This window comes from Prionailurus bengalensis, chromosome B3 (assembly GCF_016509475.1).
Source record: "Prionailurus bengalensis isolate Pbe53 chromosome B3, Fcat_Pben_1.1_paternal_pri, whole genome shotgun sequence".
Taxonomy (NCBI): domain Eukaryota; kingdom Metazoa; phylum Chordata; class Mammalia; order Carnivora; family Felidae; genus Prionailurus; species Prionailurus bengalensis.
In genome coordinates this window covers 36329439-36352119 of record NC_057355.1, presented here as the reverse complement: position 1 = coordinate 36352119, position 22681 = coordinate 36329439, and the positions used below count along the sequence as shown (strand labels likewise).

The 22681-nt window shown below is 51.6% G+C and overlaps 1 protein-coding gene across 4 annotated transcripts in view; it reads left to right on the top strand.

Moving 5' to 3' along the window:
• Window positions 1-22681, top strand: part of PAQR5 (progestin and adipoQ receptor family member 5) — a 71519-nt gene that overhangs the window by 37639 nt on the left and 11199 nt on the right. For 3 of the 4 annotated variants that reach the window (XM_043554039.1, XM_043554040.1, XM_043554038.1), the window contains exons 3-5: window positions 13254-13381; window positions 15559-15764; window positions 20384-20510. In XM_043554039.1, coding sequence (XP_043409974.1) covers window positions 13254-13381; window positions 15559-15764; window positions 20384-20510 — 461 coding nt within the window. Of the gene's footprint in view, window positions 1-12786; window positions 12947-13253; window positions 13382-15558; window positions 15765-20383; window positions 20511-22681 lie in introns of those variants that run through there. The other variant, XM_043554041.1, reaches the window with a different exon arrangement.

The following is a 22681-nucleotide window of genomic DNA, read 5'->3' as shown; positions in this document are numbered from 1 at the left end:
GCTCCGAGCTGTCAGCCCAGAGCCCGACGTGGGGCTCGAACTCACGGACCGTGAGATCGTGACCTGAGCCGAAGTCGGACGCTCAACCGACTGAGCCACCCAGGCGCCCCTGTGAATTTCCTTCATTTTTAAGGCTGGATCATATTCCATTGTATCGACACACCACATTTTGCTTATTCATTCTTCCATCAGTGGATACCGGATGACTTCTGTGTTGTAGCTGTTGTGAGAAATGCTGCTATGAACCGAGGTGTGGAAACATCCCTTTGAGATCTTGCTTTCAATTTTTGGGGGTATACACCCAGAAGTGGAACATCTCATTTCTGCAAAACAAACAAACAGGCAGCTGGGATTTATTTTAGGGATTGCATTGAATCTATGCATTAATTTGGGGAGCATTACCATCTTAACAATAGTAAGTCTTTCAATCCATGAACATGGGATGTCTTTGCATTATATTTAGGTTTTTAATTTCTTTCGGTGATATTTTGTAGTTTTCAGTGTACAGGTTCACACCATTAAAAGTATTTGTTAGGGGCACCTGGGTGGCTCAGTCAGTTACACGTCCAACTCTTGGTTTTGGCTCAGGTCATGATCTCACGGTTTGTGGGTTCGAGCCCCACGTTGAGCCCTGTGCTGGCAGCACTGAGGCTGCTTGGGATTTTGCCTCCCCTCTTTCTATCCCTCCCCCCCGCTTGCACACGCTCCCTCCCTCTCTCTCAAAAATAAATAAACATTAAAAAAAATCATAAAAACAAGACCAGAATTTGTTAACTTTATTCCAAAGCATTTTACCGTTTTTGATATTGTTGCACATGGACTTATTCCCTTAAATTCTCTTTCAGATTGTTCATTGCTAGTATATAAAAATAAAACTGAGTTTGGTATATCGATAGATCCTTCAGCCTCGCTGAACTCATGTATTAGTTCTGACAGTCTTTTAGTGGATCCTTTCGGATTTCCTGTATGTAAGATTATATCATCTGCAAATATAGTTTTGCATCTTCCTTTCCTATTTAGATGCCTTTTTTTTCTTTTCCTTGTCCAGTTGACCTAGCTAGAACCTCCACTATGATTGACATTGCATAGAAGTGATGAGAGCAAACGTCCTTATCTTGCTCCCGATTGTAAGGGGAAAGTATTTCATTTCCTACCACGAGGTACGTTAGCTGTGAGTTTCTCATAGGTGGCCTTTGCTGGGTTGAAGAAGTTTTATCCCTATTTTGTTGAGTGTCTTCTTATCATGAAAGGATGTTGGACCTCATGAAATGCCTTTTCTGTGTTTTTTGACACAGTTGTGGTTTTGTTTCTTTTTTTTCTCCTCTGAATGAATCTGGTCAGTTTGTCTCTTTTCTTTCTGGTTTTCAATAATTGAGAATATTAAATTCTACCTGAAAAAAAAGTGGATCGGTGGCTCAGCGGAGCCGCTCTGTTATGTATTTTATATCTCTAATGTCTGTTATTTTTTACGATTTTCTTTCTGTTTGGGGTTCCTTTTGTTGTGCCCGCTCTAACTTTTTAAGTGAATCACTCTGCCTTCTAATGTAAACAACTGAGTACGTATTATTTCCTTTAAGTTTTGCTTTAACTGCAGCCCACATGGGCTGTTTGAATTCCTTTCCTCCTTTTTTTTTAAGATTTTTTTTAATGTTTATTTTTTTTTTAATTTTTTTCAACGTTTTTTATTTATTTTTGGGACAGAGAGAGACAGAGCATGAACGGGGGAGGGGCAGAGAGAGAGGGAGACACAGAATCGGAAACAGGCTCCAGGCTCTGAGCCATCAGCCAAGAGCCCGACGCGGGGCTCGAACTCACGGACCGCGAGATCGTGACCTGGCTGAAGTCGGACGCTTAACCGACTACGCCACCCAGGCGCCCCAATGTTTATTTATTTTTGAGAGAGAGCAAGCAAGGGTAGGGTCAGAGAAAGGGGGACAGAAAGTCCAAAGCAGGCTCTGTCTGCACTGACAGCCCCCGATATGGGGCTCGAACTCACGAACCGTGAGATCACAACCTGAGCTGATGTCGAACACTCAACCGACTGAGCCGCTCAGGTGCCCCTGTTTGAATTCATTTCTAATTTCTGTTTTGATTTCTTATGTAATGTGTAATTGCTTAGAAGTCTAAGTGTATTTTTTTTTAATTCCCCAAAGTTGGGAGTTTTTGTTATCGATTTAATTTAATTGATTGTGGCCTGAGAATGTCCTCTGTATCATTCCCATTTTTGAAATTTGTTCAGAATAGCATTATGGCCTGGCACATGATCAATTTTCATAAATCTTCTAAATGTACTTGAAAATAATGCATAATCTTCAGTTGTTGGGGGCAGTATTGCATATATGTCCTGTAATATCCAGTATTTTTATATTATTACTAATTAAAAAAAAAATTTTTTTTTTAACGTTTATTTATTTTTGGGACAGAGAGAGACAGAGCATGAACGGGGGAGGGGCAGAGAGAGAGGGAGACACAGAATCGGAAACAGGCTCCAGGCTCTGAGCCATCAGCCCAGAGCCTGACGCGGGGCTCGAACTCACGGACCGCGAGATCATGACCTGGCTGAAGTCGGACGCTTAACCGACTGCGCCACCCAGGCGCCCCTATATTATTACTAATTTTGTTCTGCTTGATCTAGTCATAGTTGAGATATGTTAAAATCTTCCACCGCGGTGGCAGATTTGTGAATTACTCCTGTGGACAAGTCATTTTTTTTTTTTTTAAGTAGGGTTCACACCCAGTGTGGAGCCCAAGGCGGGACTCGAACTCATGACCCTGGGATGAAGACCTGAGCCGAAATCAAGAGTTGGACGCTTGACTAGCTGACCACCTACGCATCCCCAGTCAATGTTTGCTTTATAGATTTTGAGCCTATGTTTTTTAGGTACATCCAAATTTATATAATATCTTCCTAGTGAAGTAAATTTCTTATTATTTTGTAGTGATTCTCTTCCTGTCTAGTTCTGTTCTCTGTCTCAGAATCTCTCATAGTCAAATAACGACCCAGCTTTGTTGTTTTTGTCATTTGTCTGGTTTCTTTCTTTCCTTCCTTTGACTTTTAATCCCTCTCTGCCCTTATATTTTAACTGTATCTTGTGTAAATGGCACATGATTGGATTTTACCAAGTTTGATAATATTTGTCAATTTCACTGGATAGTTTAGTCTGTTTATATTTATAAGGATTATTGACGTATTTCCATTCATTTTGATCATCTTATGTGGTTTCTAGTTATTGTCTCTATTTCCTTTCTTGCTTTCTTTGCATTGAGTTTTACATCCTTATTTCTTCCTTCCTTTTAACATTTGATTTTCTCCTCCACTTGTTTCACAGTTAATACCTAGAAATATGCTCTATATTGATTCGTTTAATGGCTACTGTAGCTATGGTAATATGAAACGTTGGGCTAGGCAGGAAGGGCCAGGCCTCAGTTGATCACACAGAATGTTCTGGAATGGGGTTGGTCCTTCAGACTTGTCCCAAATGAGAAAAGGAGGCTAGGATTTCGTATCATCATCAGTGGATGCGTGCTGCCTCTGGGCAGGGAGCATAACGTGGTCACTGGGGTGGCCTTTGGCCAATAGCAGTTCCCATAGAGGGACAAGTGGCTCAGCTCTGAAGGAGGGAAGGGTTCCCTCCTAAGTGCATCATAGTCTCTACCACCAGAAGGCACTCTGGGTAGATGTAACATTCACCAGAGATAGTCACATGGCCCCGACCTAACTGCCAAAAAGGCTGAGAAAGGTCAGAAAACACACGGAATATTTGGCCAGCTGTCTCTGCCATACCTAACTTCTTGGATCTCAGAACCGGCAACATCAAAACCATTCTAGAAGCTTCTCAGTTTGTCTTCATAGATCACAACAAAACCGTTGTATTTTTCTTGTTTTGGAGAAACATACCCTGTCTCTTATTTGGTTTAAAAAAAATTAATGTTTATTCACTTTTTGAGAGAGAGAGAGAGAGAGAGAGAGAGAGAGAGAGAGAGGGAGGGGTTGGGGAGGGGCAGGGAGAGAAGGAAACACAGTATCTGAAGCAGGTTCCGGGCTCTGAGCTGTCAGCTGTCAGAGCCCAATGTGGGGCTTGAACTTGGGACAGCACGATCATGACCTGAGCTGAAGTTGGACACTTAACTAACTGAGCCACTCAGGCGCCCCAGTTTTTCATAGTTTGTACCCCTCAATCTCTCTGGACTGCTTTCTTGGAATCTGTTTTCAGTTGACTAATTTTCTCTTCGGCTAGATCTAGTCTGCTATTTATCCCTTCAATGACTTTTTACTTCAATGTCTCTAGTGTTGTTTGCTTGTGCATGCTTGCATTGAAGCAGAAATTCCCCAGAAAGGATTTGCATTTGCTTTTGTTACTTATGGGAGGGAGCCACAAACCTTCCACCTCTATTTATTTGTAACCACTTTAATTGCTCCACTTGAGATTTCTTGGACCATAGATGTAAGTGTGGATTTGGATCAGAAGCCTGTATGCATGCAATCTAGCTGGTGGCTCTAAATTCTGGGGAGAGATTGTTTCAGGGAGACAGTTTCCTTATTATTTTTTTTCTGCCTGGTGGGGTTTATTTCACATTCCCTTGCCTTTAGAGTCCTAGCCTTCCTGGCAAGTCTGCCTTTGATGGGCCTTAGGGTTCACCTCTTATTTGCAGGGTCTGGCAGCAGAAACTCTGATGCTGAAGGCAGCTTACCTCACGGGGCTCCTGGGGGCTTGTGATGCTCTTTCTTTTATGCCATTTTGCTGATACGCTTATCCGGCTTTCGATGCAGACTTCATCCAGCACTTTAATTGCTCTAGTCAGAAGGATCTTTCGTGACATCTAACTGACCATCATTCGTCCCAAACCAGAGGGTCTCCAACCATTCTTCCAGGTGCTTCCTCCGTTACTCTGGGCCCAGTGGCCTCTCGCTTCTGAAAACTTTGATAACACTTAGCATTTCCACCGACTATAGCAATCGCTAGTTTCACTAGGGTGGATGCAGCGAAGTGTGATGGGCTTTGCGAGCGAACAAACTAGCGGTTGCCTCTTGGTTCTGCTATGAATTATGGCCTTGGAAACTCCTCTCGTTGAACTTCAGTTTCCTCCTCTGTGAAACGGGGTTGACAGTCTGTATCTTACAGTCTCCTCATGATGATCCAACAAAACAGGGTCTGCTCCTAACGTGCGCTGGGTCTGAATCAGGAGAACCATAGCGACCATAGACCGTATGTCTGAATGTAAAAGTTACATATGGAGCTGGCAAACAGGCGGAATGGTTCTGTTCTCTCTTGACAAATATCCCGTCCTAATCCCAAAAGAGTATATGTAAAGCTCTAATTTTTATACAGCGAAAGCAAAATATCAAAGACAACTAAACTTAATTATTGTTGTACGTATCTGGATGTTACGTTGATGCATTAGTGATGTTTGGATGAGTAATAAAATAAAAACATGTACAATTTGGTAATACAAGTCGGTTAAGCGTCTGACTTTGGCTCAGATCATGATTTTGTGGTTCATAAGTTCGAACCCCTCGTCAGGCTCTGTGCTGACAGCTCAGAGCCTGGAGTCTGCTGCGGATTCTGTGTCTCCCTCTCTCTCTCTGCCCCTCCCGACCTCACGCTCTGTCTCTCTCTCTCTCAAAAATAAATAAACATTAAAAAAATGTTTAAAAACCATATGCAATTTATAAATTAGTACATTTAGTCCATAAGATTTATTTTTTGCCTTTATTTCGGCAAAATTATGGGTTATCTTGCCGTAATCAACATTATCATATAATTAGTGCTCTATTAACAATGATTCCAAATTACACCATTGTTCTTGAGTCACTGAGTCTTTGTTTGTTTTTTTTTTTTAATTAATTTCATGTGGGAGAAGATTCTGGTGAGTTTCTGCTCAGTTCTGCTCAAGTATAGTAACTGGAATTATCAAAAAGTGTTCTTGGGGTGCCTGGGTGGCTCAGTCAGTTAAATGTCAGACTCTTGATCTCAGCTCAGGTCGTGATCTCAGGGTCATGGGTTTAAGTCCTGCGTTGGGCTCTGCACTGGGTATGAAGCCTACTTAAAAAAAAAAAAAAAAGAAAAATATATATGTACATATATATATATTGCATATATATGCATATGTATGCATTCTTAAAACCTTATTTAGAATCAGAAGTGAACTATAAATTCTACATATCAAGTTCAAGCATAATGAAATTGCATATAATAATTAAAGTTAAGAAGAAAAATTATTAAATATTTAAATTTAATATACACTACCATTTTTATATGGCTCTCTTTACTGTCTTTTAAAACAATATATAGACCCATACAGCACTTAAATTTGATTTTTTTTCAAGAAAAAAGTTATCATAAAGAAAACTTCAAATAGCAATATTTTGCTTAGTCAAAATTATACTGTATAATGTTCAGAAAAGTAATCTGCATGGAAGTTAATTTCCTGCTTATTTGTATGCGAATCTTCTCTTTCATGGTCCACGGACGTTTTGTTTCTTTTTTTGAGTTTTGTTGTGTTTAAATGTCATTTTTGTTACATATTTCACATGTGGCTTCTTTGGCTTAGGAAAATCCTCTACGTATCTATGATAATAAATATGTATTTTGAATCCCGTTAGAAGTGAAATAGCCAAACCTTGATTTTCTTTTTTAATTTTTTTAACATTTATTCATTTTTGAAAGGCAGAGAGAGACAGAGCGCGAACGGGGGAGGGCCAGAGAGAGAGGAAGACACAGAAACAGAAGCAGGCTCCAGGCTCCGAGCTGTCAGCACAGAGCCCGACGCAGGGCTCGAACTCACGGACCGCGAGATCACGACCTGAGCCGAAGTCGGCCGCTTAACCGACTGAGCCACCCAGGCGCCCCGATTTTTTTTGTCTTTTTAAGTAGGCCTCACACCCAGTGTAGAGCCCAATGTGGGCCTTGAACTCACCACCCTGAGATCAAGACCTGAGTTGAGATCAAGAGTCGGATGCTTAACCGACTGAGCCACCCAGGCGCCCCAAGCCCCAATATTTTTGTAGGCTTTTGCTAACAACATCCCGTAATGAATACCTGTGAAGAGCTCAGACTCGCATTAATGTCATTTCGTCCCAAAGATGGGGCTTACTCTGTATTTGACGACCCTCTGTTTCATTGATTTCTTTCCATCACCTTGCATCTTGCCTAGATTAAATCTAGGAGTTTAATGGCATTTATTTGGCATTCTCATTGTGTGAATCAGAGTAGTTTATGGTCACCTCTGATGAGTGTTTCCGCGAGATGTCCCATGCTGGAGAAGATTCTACCACAGATTGGGTGGCTTTCAAAACGAGGATGAATTTATTGTCTTACAGTTGTGGAGGTTAGAAGTCTGACATGGGTCTCACTAGGCTAAACTCATGGTGTTGGTAGAGGCTCTAGGGGAGAGTCTGTTTTCTTGCCTGTTCCAGCTTCTGGAGACCACGTGTGTCCTTGGCTCCTGGCCCCTCCCTGCACCTTCAGAGCGGGCAGGTAGCATCTCTGACCATTCCACCATGGCCACATCTCCCTTTCTTCTGCCGCCTCCTCCTTCCTTCCTTTAAGGACCCTGTGATCACACGGGGCTCACCTGGATAATCCAGACAATCTCCCTATTTTAAGGCTAGCTGATTTGCAACTTTAATCCCATCTGTGACCTTAATTTCCCTTTTGCCGTGTCACGTGTCACCTTACGTAGTCACAGGTTCTGGGATTAGGGTGTGGACATCTTTGGCGGGGGGGGGGGGGGGGGGGGGGGGGGCGCTTTATTCTGCCTGCCGTAGACTTTCCAGTCATGTTACCACACCAAGCCCGTGGCAGGTTTTTCAGTCAGTGCCTAAAATTGAAAATTGTTTTCCTAGTTCTTAAATCAAAGACTGACTTTTTACGACAAATGTGAAACCAGTGGAATGTTCCATTGTCTCAGCTTCCTTGCTTCTTCCGTAGGTCAGTGCTGTGTATGGTGCTGGCCATTCAAGGGGACCTTTCACCCCGGTACGCCCAACCTGCATTGAGCGATATTTATTTTTTTTAAGACATCGCATGTGTCCTTTTTCACGTTCCTGTCCGTTAAATCACTAATATCCTTGGGAGCCTCTGTCCTAGATGGTGATAGGTAATTTGTTGACTTTTTATACATCTTTTGTGTTCAGCCAAAATAAATTTAGCTTCATTTTTTTTTTTATATAATGTTTATTTTGAGAGAGAGAGAGAAAGAGAGAGAGGGAGGGGGGCAGAGAGAGAGAGAGAGAGAGAGAGAGAATCCCAAGCAGGCTCCACGCTGTCAGCACAGAGCCCAACATGGGGCTCGATCCCATGACCATGAGATCATGACCTGAGCCCAAATCAAGAGTCGGATGCTTAACCAACTGAGCCACCCAGGCGCCCTGGCTTCATTGTCTATGAGTATTGTGGTGCATCTACAAAAAGCATCCTTCGACTGGACTGAACATTGGGCACTTCTGTTTTTAAAAACGCGACCCCAGTGTCCTAAATTACATTCACCCGTAACTGTAATCGCTTAATGCCAACAACGGTTGGCTGTCACTTCAACGTATTTGTGGTTCTCGTAATTGCATGTGACTTGTGTATAAGCGGTTTTATGGTATTCTAATTGAGATCCTAAGTGCTGTCTCTTGCCAGGACTCAGCACGGCCCGTCCTGCACGAGCCAGTGGCTTAGCGTCCAGCTCAGTCCTGCAGGCGCTCACTAAATGGCAGGTTATAACCGATGCATCAGTTAGTGGCCTTCCCTTTTCCTTCTCCATAATCTCTGTGCCTTCCGCCCACAAACACCTCACTGAACTCCTCACTGGTCTCTCTCTCCTGCTCTGGCTTTTAATGCCCATGTCTTCAGGCGTATCTTGTCCCCCTTTTGCAGTGAGTTGGATTCTGGGCAGGGAGGTGACCGTCGGATGTGGAGGCGGGGGACGGGCCGTGACCAGGAGCAGCGTCACCAGTGGCATGCCCTGGGACCTCGCGAGAAGTGCACATTCTCCCCCAGTCCCACCGAATTCGCCGTAAGAACCCCAGGCGATCTGCCGACACCCGCACAAGAGCGTTTGAGGGGCACCGACTTAGGGACACTGTCACCCGGTGTCCCTGCCGGTCTTGGCCAGCTCGGGCTGCCATGGCAAAGTGCCACAGACTGGCTGGACAAACAGAAGTTCACAGTTCTGGAGGCTGGAAGTCCAAGGTCAAGGTGCTGGCGGGGCTGGTTCTCTTGGGGCCTCTCTCCTTGGCTTGCAGATGCCCCTTCACGTGGTGGTTCCTCTGCACACGCCCCTACCGTCTCCCCTTCTTCTGAGGGACGCCAGTCAGATTGCACCAGGACCACCCTAATAGCCTCATTTGAATCATCCCTGTCTCTGGGGGCGACTGGGTGGCTCAGTCGGTTGAGTGTCCGACTCTTGGTTTTGGCTCAGGCCATGATCTCACGGTCTCGTGGGTTCGAGCCCCGCGTCGGGCTCCGTGCTGACAGCTCGGAGCCTGGAGCCTGCTGCGGATTCTGTGTCTCCCTCTCTCTCTGCCCCTCCCCTGCTCACGCTCGGTCTCTCTCTCAAAATAAAAAAATCCTGTCTCCAAATACGGTCACATCTGAGTTACTGGGGGGCTAGGGCCTCCACATGTGAGTTTTGTGGGGGACACGATTCAGCCTATAACCCCGAAGAAGAAGAAACAGGCTCAGAGAAGCACCTGACAGTCCAAATCACAACACAGGCCTAAAGATGAGCACTTCGTCTCCTACAAGAGCCCTTCTGAGCAGCAGCAATGAAAGGGTAAGAGGCCAAGGAAGTGAAGTCTGAGGTCTGCATGCAGCTTTCAGATTTGCTCCCCCCACTCCTGGGAGCTTGGGAAAATGTCTTAAGCTCCCCGGGCCTTAGTTTCCTTCTCTGTGAAATGGGGACAATGAAAGGCTCTCCCTCCCAAGGTCATGAGGACTCCCTGAGATTTGGACGGGAAATGTAGATTGCCACACCGACAGCGCCTGACCCTCTTGGCCGGCTGTCAGAATCCACCCTTATTTACCGCTAGCCGGAATGTTCGATTATTTTCCCCAGGTGATTTGCAGTTTAATAGCTAGGAAAACCAAGGGTTTAAAAGCGTCACAGTGGAATTTCGGGCTCAACTGGCAGGTGCACAGGGTCTTTCCGGGAAGCCAAGCCTTGGCAGGCACTAAGAGGAAAACCCGCTGATTTGTCCTTCCACCCCGGGTACCGGGGGGCTCTCACTTCTAAATAATAGGCTGCGCACACAATTTGATTTCATTTCACATGAAATTGCCTAGCCTACAACTGGGGATGCGGGGTGGATTCCTACAAATCAATCCTGCTGTGCAAATTAGCCAGCACCTGCTAACCTAGGGCTGTTTGGAAATGAGACCCAGCTCTGGAGCACTAAGGCAATGATTGCAATTTGTCTTGTGGGGTTAGACTGGGCGTGAATACCAAATTGTTTTCAAATGTCCCGTTGGTTGTTTAGATTTATGTAGCGTGTCTTCTTTTAAGATCTACTCTGTGCAGAGCACTTTGCTAAGGCCAGGGCGGGAAGATGGAGAGAATGCCGCTCCTTCCCCGTGTTCAGAGGGCCTCGGGGCAAGAGTGCGTCTAGCATTTTGGCCTAATAAACTGAGGTTCAAGTTGAGGAGGGTAGGGGCAGGTCAGAACATCGCTGTTCTAGGGCTGAGGGACTCCCTTTCTTTTATCCAGTCTTTATTCTTTTTTTTTTTTTTGGAGGGGCTGCTTTAAATCCTGCCCCTATAGGGGCGCCTGGGTGGCTCAGTGGATTAAGCATCTGACTTCAGTTCAGGTCATGGTCCCACAGTTCGTGGGTTCGGGCCCTGCGTCGGGCTCTGTGCTGACAGCTCGGAGCCTGGAGCCCACTTCGGATTCTGTGTCTCCCTCTCTCTCTGCCCCTCCCCTGCTCATGCTCTGTCTCTGTCTCTCTCTCAAGAATAAGCATTTAAAACAATTAAAAAAATAATAAATCCTGCCCCTAGAGCATGGTTAGTGGGCTTCCCATCCCTATCTGGGGTCAGGATAGCAGGTCAGAGGAGATTCTTTAAATATGGGCCCAATCCTGGCGTTGGTGGTAAAGTAACCCCGCCAGGTCTGGGGCAAGATTCCTAAGTGTGGTCCGGTTGTCCAGCGTGTGAATTTCCCAGCCCGTCTGTTCCCCTCTGGCTTTGGACTATGTCAGCATCTTCTGATCCAAAGAGAGAACAGTAGTCACATCCCGAATCACCCAGGGCAAGATGTAGGTGGTCTCCCCCTCCCCTCCTGTCCGTCCACTGCCCACCTGTGGGCCCTGTGTCCAGACTGTCCTCCAACCCTGCCCTGTGTGCCACCACCCCGCCCCCCACATGCCCAGTGCTCTGCGAGCCCCTTGTCATGAGATCTCCTCCTGCACAGATCTGCTAAACTCATTCATGTGAAGCAGTGAATCATCAATAACAATGGCTCCTTTCTGGAATTTTTACATTTTCATAAGAGGCCAATGCCTTCAAAAAAAAAAAAACTTGAAAAAAATTTTTTTTATGTTTTATGTTATATTTGAGAGGACGAGACAGAGCAGGAGCAGGGGAGGGGCAGAGAGAGAGGGAGACAACAGAATCCGAAGCAGGCTCCAAGATCCGAGCTGTCCGCACGGAGCCCGACACGGGGCTCGAACTCACGAACTGTGAGATCATGACCTGAGCCAAAGTCAGATATTTAACCGACTGAGCCACCCAGGCGCCCTCCAAAAAAAAATTTTTTTAAGGGAAGACTGTAATGTGAGACGGACAATAGACCCCCAGTTTCCGCTGCAGGGCTGTCGTATGCCCACCGGGCACGGCCACCCTCCTCTCACGGGTACAGAGCTGAAGTCCATGGGCCCACCTGCCTCCTTGTCAGCAGCCCTGGGGGTGGGGGGTGGGTAGCTGCGAGCCAGGATTTCTGCTGCCCGGGACTGATGCCTGTCCACTGCAAACCGGGGACGTCAGCAGAATTGAACGGTGAATCAGAAACCGGAACAAATCACATTAATCAGCTAAGACCCAAACCTAATTCAAATAGTATTTTTCCACTGGACCATGAACCAACTTCATGGGTCCCCCTCTCCCCGGTTGACCAGTTTAACCCAGAACTGAACTAGGAAGGGAATGTACTCCCTGTTTTATAGGTGAGGACGCTGAAGCCTTGAGAGTCGTGGCTGGCTCAAGGTCATGGGGCCCAGGTTTGACTCTCTATCCTAATAACCCCTGACTTTCTCCACTTGACTCAGAACCTCAAGATATAGTACATGTTACCTATTTTGTACTTAAAAAAAAATTTTTTTTTTTTTAGTGTTCATTTTTGAGGGGGAGTGAGAGAGTGAGCGAGGGGGAGTGAGAGAGTGAGCGAGCGCGAGCGGGGGAGGGGCAGAGAGAGAGGGAGACACAGAATCTGAAACAGGCTTCAGGCTCCGAGCTGTCAGCACAGAGCCCGACGCGGGGCTCGAACTCCCGAACCGCGAGATCATGACCTGAGCTGAAGTCGGACGCTCAACCGACTGAGCCACCCAGGTGCCCCATACAATTACCCTTTTTAATGGCTCTAATGGAGCTCTCCGGGCGGGTTGACACCCATATGTGAGCTGACCAGCCCAACTCTCTCCCCTGGGGTTGGTGACCAAGAGACTTGCCAGGTGGGCCACATGGAGGGGGCTTGCGCAGGCCCAGCTGTGGCAGCCTCCGCTCTGCCCGCATCCCAGGCTAATGCCATCACCGTCTTCATCATCAAAAGGCCTTTATGAAGCGCCTTGGTGAATATATCCTGGCACTGAGCGGGGATCTTCTGCAGAGATCTTCCCAGCAGCCCCTGACATCCAGGGCATGTCGGCTCGGGCAGACGGCATATATGTCCTCCGGCCGGGAAGGCACCCAAAGACCGGGCTGTAGGCCCCAGGCAGAGGGCGCAAAACCAGCCAATATTCATGACAAGAGTAAGTGCGCCTGGGAATGCAGAGACGGGCCGGGCTCCCAAAGGGAGTCCGGGTCTTAACTTCTCTCCTCCAGCCGCTGCGGGCTTCTGGAAATCTGGAAGGATTTTAGAACTTACGGGAAGGAGGAGAGGAGCGGGGAGAGGGAAGCAGCTTGACGGCTCAAGGACTTGGGGTCGAGGGGTCCAGGCTTCAGGGTTCAAGCGCACAGCCCGAGAGGACACTAGGTGCTACCAAAGCTGCTCCTCCTGAGACTTTCTCGCCGCCCTCTCACCTCACCTCGGTGCCCCTCTCTCTCCGCCCCCTGCAGGTGTTCCATGAGCAGGGCATCCTCTTTGGCTACCGGCATCCGCAGAGTTCCGCCACGGCCTGCGTCCTCAGCCTTTTCCAAATGACCAATGAGACCCTCAACATCTGGACTCACTTGCTGCCCTTCTGGTACCTTCCAGCCCCCTTGACCGGCCGTCTCATTCGGGAGCCCCGGGGACTGGGGCTTCGTTAGAGCCCAGGGTGGGTTGGGAAGGCTGAGATACCATGCTGGGATGTTGGGGGACGCCCCCATGGCGCATGGGCGTGGAGCTGGGAGTTGCTGGGGCCTATATCTGGGCGAGCTTTAGCACACGGATTCTGGTAGGATTCAGGGGGCTCCTGGGGGCTCCCCAGTCTTCCCCTGCTCCAGCGCCTGGTTAAAATGTCACGAGCTCCAGGGTCACCCGGGTGGCTCAGTCGGTTGAGCGGCCGACTTCGGCTCAGGTCATGATCTCACGGTCCATGAGTTCAAGCCCCGCGTCAGGCTCTGTGCTGACAGCTCGGAGCCTGGAGCCCGCTTCGGATTCTGTGTCTCCCTCTCTCTCTGCCCCTCCCTCGCTCACCCTCTATCTCCCTCTCAAAAAATAAATAAACATTTAAAACATTAGGGGCGCCTGGGTGGCTCAGTTGGTTAAGCGTCCGACTTCGGCTCAGGTCATGATCTCGAGGTCCGTGAGTTCGAGCCCCGCGTCGGGCTCTGTGCTGACAGCTCGGAGCCTGGAGCCTGTTTCGGATTCTGTGTCTCCCTCTCTCTGACCCTCCCCCATTCATGCTGTCTCTCCCTGTCTCAAAAATAAATAAACGTTAAAAAAATTAAAACAAAATAAAATAAAACATTAAAAAAATACTTTAAATGCTAATAAATTAGAATTTGCAGCTGGGGATGGCGGTGGTCTCTTCCCCCGGCCCCTGTTCTCCCTGGAGGTGCCGGGTCACCTGCTTCTTGTGGGTCCTCTCAGAGCCCCCCCCCCGGTGATGTGAGCACCCCCAGCCCCCAGGCTTTCCCTGCTGCTGCTCTGCCCTGGCTTTCTTCCCTCCAATCCCCATCTGGCCACAAACCTCTCGGGCTGCGCGGAGGGACCACGGGTGATTTCGGCTGTTTTAAAGTTTGTGCCGCCAGGGGCGCTGGCCTGACCATCCTTGTTTGTTTCTCTTAAGCTCCGGTGCTCAGATCCCTGTGGGGCAACTTCTTGGTGGTCCTAAAGCTGAGCCACTCTGGCTGAGGCCCCCCTCTGCGTAAGACATCCTGCCACTGCCAGGCCCCTGAGAGAGGTGGTCACCACTGAGTGACGCGGAGCGGGGAGGGTCTGAGAGACGCCCTGGACAAGTGGGGCCGGGGAGTCATCTTGAGATGATAAGACAGGTTTTGAGACCAGCACATGGCTGAAGGCCTGTGTTTGCTGGGACAGGAGGAGGAAGATGGCCAGTGTAGCCAGAGATGCTTTGTAGTCTCCCTCTGTGGGAGAGAGCCAGTGGGCAGAGGGGTCTGCTTTCTAGAAGGAGTGGTTTGTGGCGGAGGGCAACTCTGCAGGCAGGGCCCCCCTTGCCCGGGTCGCGGGTGAGGCAGACGGGAGGCGGAGCTGTGCCGCGTCTCTGTGTACAGGTGGGGCCCAGAGACCCAGGCTCAGCTGAGCCTCCGCATGGGACCAGGCCACTCAGGGTGGGGGCTGCAGTGGCAGTGAGGGAATAGCATGGAGAGGAGGGAGAAAAAAGTCCTGGCATCTTCTAGACTTTCAAGCAGCCCCCCACCCCCACCCCCGCCACCCCGGGAGGATGCTTCTCTTTGAAGAGCCTTCCTGCAAAGGGACTTAGACAAACCACAGGGATGGTGACAAGGCCGACCACTCCTATGGGCAGTGGCTGAGTGTCATGAGGTTATCTAATGTGACGTTCAAAGAGGTGGGGGAGGGTTACGAAGACTGCCTCGGGTATGGGATAGGCTGTTCTCCCGAGGTCCCGTTGAGGGGGAACCAGGGCTGACCCAATGGAGAGATTCCGGGGAGACAGGTGTCAGCTCAATGAAGGACTCAGGCAAAATGCTGTAAGAGAGATTCTGTGGTTACAAGGCGGGGCGAAGACCGGGCTAGACGACCCTAAATGCTCTCCTCTTGCCCCTCCTGCCCACTTCCAACCCCAAAAGGATCCCACTCACCCTCCGTCACGCCTGGTGTTTCACTGAGGTGAGAACACACGGGGTTCAGTTGTCCCAGGGCAATGGAGGGCAACGGAGAGTCTGGGGAGGGGTGGGGGGGGGTGCGAGGGGAGCCCCCCACCGCAGAGGTCGAGTGGGCCGCGCTGTGTTCCAGGTTCTTCACGTGGAGGTTTGTGACCGCCTTGTACGTGACAGACATCTGGAATGACAGCTACTCCTGGCCTCTGTTTGTGTACATGGGCACCAGCTGCGTGTACCCGCTTGCGTCCAGCTGTGCGCATACCTTCAACTCCATGTCCAAGAACGCCCGGCACATCTGCTACTTCCTGGACTACGGTGCCGTCAACCTCTTCAGCCTGGGTACGTGGGGGCCCGCGCTCTCCTCCCCTGACCGGGGCCGAGCTCCTCGCCCCTTCCCCTGGGAGCTGGGGCCACCGGAAGGCGTTGCCAGGGCTTGCGGAAGAGTCACGGGGACGCCAGGGCCCCATCCGGGTTCACAGCGAGTGTCCGGTAAGCAGCCGGGCCAAGGGTGTGCTGACAAATGCTAACGACCGATCGTCTGGGGACAAGGGCCCTGCTCTGTGGTGTTGGCCGACTCGGGCGGCGTAAACGACTCCCATCGCGGCTAACTTGGAGCCAGACGTCCCTGAACGCGGGCGGGGAGAGACACACGGTCGTGAACCATCAGGCAGTAAGTTCGTCTGTGCAGAGACGGTAGATGCACTAACTGGAAGTTATTACTTCTGCAAACGTGCTTGTTTAATTGCACGCTTGTGTAGCTGGCCGTGTTTTACCAGTCGGCCTGCGAGATCTGGGCAAACTTAGCAATCTGCTGTCCTAGGCCAGGGCGCCGCCTCCTCCCGGCTGCCGGGTCCCTGCGGCCTCATGGGCCGCTCTTCCGAGAGCTCTCCCAGCCTCTGATGGGGGGGGGGCCGCCGTGCGCCCCAAACCACTCCCCTTTCTCTGGCCCCCATCCCATCACTCCCCCGTTCTCCTTCGGCCTCTCCATGTTCTCACCCTCCTTTGCTGGCTGCCTTCCTCTGCTCTGCCGTCAGCGGGCAAGCTCCCCATCAGTCCTTGGGCCTCTGCTGCCGCGGGGTCCCGCTTTAGGGTGATCTCCCTCGTGCCCACGCCATCCCCCGACACCTCTGGACCGGGCACTCCCAAAGCCATCTCTGGTTTACCGCCCACCTGAGGTCCACACCGCGTCCGGCCCCGCGCCCGTGACTGTCCTCATCCTCTCCCCCCCAACACCTGCTCCTCTCCTGCAGTGACTCACCTGGCTAGTGGTCGCACCCCCACCCGGTCTTCCAAGTCCGAATCCGTATGCAGCCCTCGAGTCCCCTCCCTCTCAGGCCCCTGCCCGTGCATCTCCACCATCCTGTCCACGCCGTTCAGTGAGTCTGTACCCCACATTCTTCAAATTGCTCCCCGGCGTGGGCTTCACTCGGACCCCCCTGCCTGCCTCTCCCCCTGCACCATGACAACAGCCTCCCCTCCACTTCCTGCTTCTCCCCGACTCCAGCCAGCTTCCTTCCTGGGAGCCTTCTCTAACACCTTCCAATATGGCACTCCGCCCACTTAAGACCTTTCAGGATTCCGAGTGACCCCGAAGGAAGTTCACACTCCTTAGTCTAGAGGCTTCCGGAGCCCTTGATCACCCGCCCCAGACCCATGATAAGAGCAGGCATTTTGGAGAAATCACGACCCAGCAGGCTGCGTGCTGAGCCCCTGACACACATCACGAGGGGGGCAGCACAAGGCGGAGCTTGTGGCCCGGCCGCCCCCGCCCCTTAATCATTATATGCTCGCGGGCACGTTTCTGAACCTCACTAAGCCTCAGTCCTCTGGGCCACAAAATGGGCATCATATCTCCCTCATAGGGTGGGATAAAGGTGAAACGAGTTTGGCCAAGGGGAGCACCCCGCACAGTGCCTGGCACTGAGCGAGCATCGGAGGGTAGCCATTACCACGATTATGTCCTCAACCCTGACGTCGGTCCCCGGGGATGGGGGCCATCGCTGTACCCACCCTGTAGGTAAGAATAATGAGGCGCCGTGAAGTGAGTTACTCAGGTCGCACAGCTTGCAAATGGCAGAGCCAGGGTTAGAACCCAAGCCCCAGGGGTCAGCCACCCCCCCGAACTGTCTCCCTTCCCGTCACTGGCTTTCTGTCTTTGTAAGAGTTCCTGGGCGTCTGGTGCCCCCACACAGGACCTTACCAGAGAACTGCCTCTTTCCCTCCCTGCAGGGCCTTCAAGGCTCGGCCCCGGCAGCCTCAGCGGCCCCTACCCATGGCCCCCTCCAAGCCCCCGGACCGGGAGCCCCTCCATGTGGCTCTGGGCCCCAGCCTGGTCAGTGATGTCTTCATTGCTGCTCCTTGCTCAGAATGGCTCCCTGAGGACGGGACATTGTTCCTTCGCATTTGGCTTTCCAGCCTGTGGCCCAGTGCCTGATGTGGGAGCGGTTCAGGGAACACGGAAGGGAGGTCTAGTCCGTGGAGAGAGCCTACGGATTCCACCTCGGTCTCCCCGCCCCTTTGTCTGCAGCCGCCTCTCCTGCCCGTGTGGAAACCCTCAGTACCCACCCCCCAGATGGCATTTGCTCCCACTTCCTCCCTGGTTTCCAGCTGTTCCTCCCTCTAGGTCATCCTGTGCACTTTCACTAGGTTTTGGCCATCTCAATCCCTCGCTCGGAAAACTTCCGTGGCTCCCTATTGCCCCAAAGAGGATGTTTCCTTTCCTTAGCCTGGAATCCAAAGCTGCCTCTACTCCTGCTCCCTGGAAAGCCCTCTCTAAAGGGGTCTGAGCACCATTTACAATGCGTGTACGCGCGGAGGGGTGCGGTTCCCCACGGCACCAAGCAATCCTCAGATACCAGCTGGGCGTCCTACAGTTCAACTCATTTCTGATACCGTTCCCACAGGTTAAGGGCTCAGTCCCATAAGACTGACCACCCCCTCCCCCCGCCCCCTTCAGACACCTGTCTCAAGCCCAGGTTGTTACCTGTGCCTTTGACAGACTGGCTATAGACCCAAGGCTTCAGTGACCCCGGCTCACAGAACTCAGAGAAACACTTTATGCACTGGATTACCGGTCTGTTATAAAAGACTATAACTCAGGGACGGCCGCATAGAAGAGACGCCCGGGGTAGGGCCTGGGGAGGGGCCTGGAGCTTCTACGCCCACCGAGCACGCCCCTCTCCCTGAATCTCCACGTGTTCACCCACCCGGAAGCTCGCCGAACCTCTCCCTTTGGGTTTTTATGGAGACTTCATTAGTTACCGTTGATTTCGCCTCCAGCCCCTCTCCCCTCCTGGGCGTCGGGGGTGCGGGACTGAAGCTTCCAACCCTCTGGTGACAGGGTTGGTCTCCAGAAATCCAGGCCCCATCCTGAAGGGGCTTTTCTTTTTTTTTTTTCAACGTTTATTTATTTTTGGGACAGAGAGAGACAGAGCATGAACGGGGGAGGGGCAGAGAGAGAGGGAGACACAGAATCGGAAACAGGCTCCAGGCTCCGAGCCATCAGCCCAGAGCCTGACGCGGGGCTCGAACTCACGGACCGCGAGATTGTGACCTGGCTGAAGTCGGACGCTTAACCGACTGCGCCACCCAGGCACCCCCTGAAGGGGCTTTTCAAAGTCATCTCATTAACAGAACGAGAGACACTTTTATGGCGGTCCTCGCTTAGGAAATTCCAGGGGTTTTAGGAGCTCTGTGCCAGGAATAGTGGAGGAGACCAAACGTGTATTTCTTATTGGAAGTCATTTCGTCCCCCCCCCCCCCGCGGTTGGGGGCAGGGTCTGAGGTCCCCCTGCTCTTGTCCCACCCACGGAGCTTGCATGCACCTTGGCCCCCCGCCGAGCAAGTGCATCCTGGTCCAGATGGAGCCCCCGGGTGTATCAGGCCGAGGAAGAGTTTGTGCCCCGGGAGTCAGTTCCCAGCTGAAATCCCATCTCGGCTCTTTTCCCGGAGTGGGAACACCCCTTGGCTTTATCAGACTCCCATCTGTTAAATGGGGTCAGAGGCAGAGGTGAACCTGTGTGGCCCAGGCCTGCTTCAGCCTTGAGCCGGGATTTCACTGTTCTCTAGATCTTTGGAATAACAGGTGAGCTTAGCGCTGACCCCTGAGGCCCTGGGCTGACAGGTCCAGGACTGTCTTCTCCCCTCGCAGAGGAGACCTGGTAAGGGTGGCTGGAGAGGGCTTCTGGGCCAGGCCCATGGATATACCTGGCCCCTTTGAAAAGGACAGCGATCTCCCCTGTTCTTTCAAGTAAAAGCTGCAGCAGACAGGTCTCTCAAGGGCCCTTGGTAACCCCTCTGTCACAGACTCCCAGACCTAAGGCAACGGAACACCAAGCCTGGCCTCTCATAACCCGCCCGTGAGCTGGCCAGTCCCCCAGCGCCCTGGCGCGATATGCCTCGCCTCGGCAGGGGCCCTCCCTCCCTGCCACATCCACCTTCCCACGGGGGCACCCCGCGTCATCGGCAGGTGAGATGTGCACACTCAGAGCAAATCTGAGCACGTGGAGGGGTCCTCGTGGGCCACGGCATGTGGTTAACAGTGGGGGCTTTCACTGAGCTGCCTCAGGCTGAAGCTTGGCTTTGCCGCTTTCTAGCTGGGTGGCCCCCAGGTGGGTTGCTAGACCTCTCTGTGCCTCCGTCTCACCATCTGTACGTGAGGATGAGTGCAGGATTTATGTCACAGGGTGATTGTAAACCTTCTGCGAGTCAACGTGTGTAAAGCCCCGGGGGGGGCCAGGCTGGGCTCATAGTAAGTTCTCAGGGTAGGATTGGGGTAGGCAGGAAGGAGAGGGAGGACGTTCTGGGAGGGGCAGTGGCGCAGGCAAGGTATGGCGGCAGGAAGCTCATGGTCCCTGGGGATAATGAGGGCTCAGCCAGATGCTGGGGTTGGTCTTCCCGAGGAGTCCAGACTGTGCTGCGTCCTGGCTTCCCGCCCAAAGCTGGTTTTTCTTCCCCAGGCTCAGCCATCGCTTACTCTGCCTATTCGATCCCCAACGTGATGGTGAACACCACCTTCCATGACTACTACGTGCCCCTGGCCGTGCTGAACACCATCATCAGCACCGGCCTCTCCTGCTACTCCAGGTACCCGGCCGCTGCACCTCAGAGGGCGGGGGAGGCTCAGTGGAAGGGCTCTCGGAAGCCTGGGGGCTCGGGTCCACACGGACGTCCCGTGGCTGGCAGGACCCGCTTCATGGGCACGAAGCCTGGGTGTCCAAGGGGACTCCACACTTGGCTTCATGCTGGCCCTATTGCGGGGCAGGCTGCGTATCCTCCTTGAACCTCAGTTTGCTCATCTATAAAATGGGGCCAACCCAACTACTCTCGTTGTGAGATGGAGGTAAGGGTTACAGGCAATGTGGTGGGAACAGCTGGCCCAGAGGCGGTGCCCCATCGGTGGGCCGTCTGCGAACAGTGACTGAGCGGGCCCGTCTCTAGACATATGTGCCAGCTGTCAAGCTGTCAGATGGCACCCAAGTGTCCCCGGCGTCCCTGGAGAAACCCTATGGCTGTGAGCCACACCCAGACCACTGGCTCTGATTCTCTCTAGTTTCTCCCTTTCACTCAAGAAAGCTCACTGGAGTGTGAATGCAAGAGACACTGTTTTGTGGCTAAAAGCTCTGGTTTATGCAGCCCTTTGTGGAAAGGAACCGCCTCAATTTCCTCTTGCTTAAATTATTTGGGACACCTCTCAGATGGCGGTGTTGGGGTGTTAGCCCTGTCTGGATGCCGCCAGGGTGCTGGGTGGGGGGGGGCGGTGGGGGCTCTCGTGGGAGGCTGGCAGGTTGCACCCCATCTTCCGTCCCCCGGTCTCGATGCCGGGGCGCCGGTTGGGGTCTCCCCATTGGACCAGCTCAGAGAATTGTTCTCGCTGGCAGCCATCCGCTCGCCCCTCCCCAGGAGGAGAGGGACGGGGGCGGAGGGAGGGGCGCTTCTCTGCGATGATTGTGGCTACACCTTTCCTTGGGTGACACTGGGGTTTCGTGGGACACAAGGTAGGCCCGTTTCCCCAAACTTGACAGGCTGGTTTTCTGTAAAAACGAAGGATAGATTCTTGAAGCGCATGCAGACCCACTTGCCCCAACCTGCTTTCTACTTGCCTGTCCTGAGACGGGTGGGAAGCGTGGAGTTGCTTTGAGTCAGAGGGAGTCTCATTTCTAGGCTCCGTCTCAACATTAGGGCTGCTCATCCCATGACAGAAGCCTGGGGGTGGGAGTGGGGGATAAAGTCTCTTCCCTCCTGGAAGTGCAGAAGCCTCCTAAAGCTGTGAGGTGATCGGGTCTGGCCGCGGGGGTAAGAAACCGAATCCGATGTCACGGGCTTATCCTCGCCTCCTCCCCACTTCCTCGAGGACTCCGTTGCCAGGGACGCAGAAGCCTCTTTCTGGAGTGCAGCCTCTGTGCCAGACTGGTCCTTGGATGAGTCACAGCCCTGTCTGGTTAGCTCCTGCTGGGCTGTGTAGTTAGGATTGGAGGGAGGTGAGCACTGTGGGCCGAGGGTGCAAGGAAGTTTCCATGAGTGTCAAACAAATTGTCCCAGAGTTCATGATCCAGGACTGCTTTCCTAGGAACTCCCAGTGCAGACTCTCGAAACATTTGCTCCCCCACCTCCCCCCCCCTTTTTTTAAGCTTTCTGAATCGCCTATAAGCCACCAGGGTAGATTGTTTCCTTCTAACCAGGGGTCCACCCGGGTTGTTTATAATAAATGGGTCTTCTGGATGTGGCATACCTGTTACCTTTGGACAAACTCATTTGGCAGGGCAGGCTGGCTAGGCATCTCTTGATGCTTGTGCTTGGAGGCTTCTCCCTTGTCAATGAAATGGATTATCTCTGTTTACTTCTGGGGCACATCTGTCGCTATTTCATCTATCCGTCTATCCATTCATCCATCCAGGCATCCATCCATCCACCTTCCTATCCACCATTCCCCCTACCCAACCACCACCTACCCATCCATCTGCCCACCCATTCACCCATCTATCCATCCATCCACCCATCCACCCATCCACTCACCCAACCATCCATCCACTACCCATCTACCTCCTACTTGTCTATCCATCCATCTATCCTTCCATCCACCCATTCACTCACCCAACCATCCACCCACTACCCATCTACCCCCTTACTTGTCCATCCATCCATCCATCCATCCACCCATCCACTCACCCAACCATCCATCCGCTACCCATCTACCTCCTACTTGTCTATCCGTCCATCTATCCTTCCATCCACCCATCCACTCACCCAACCATCCA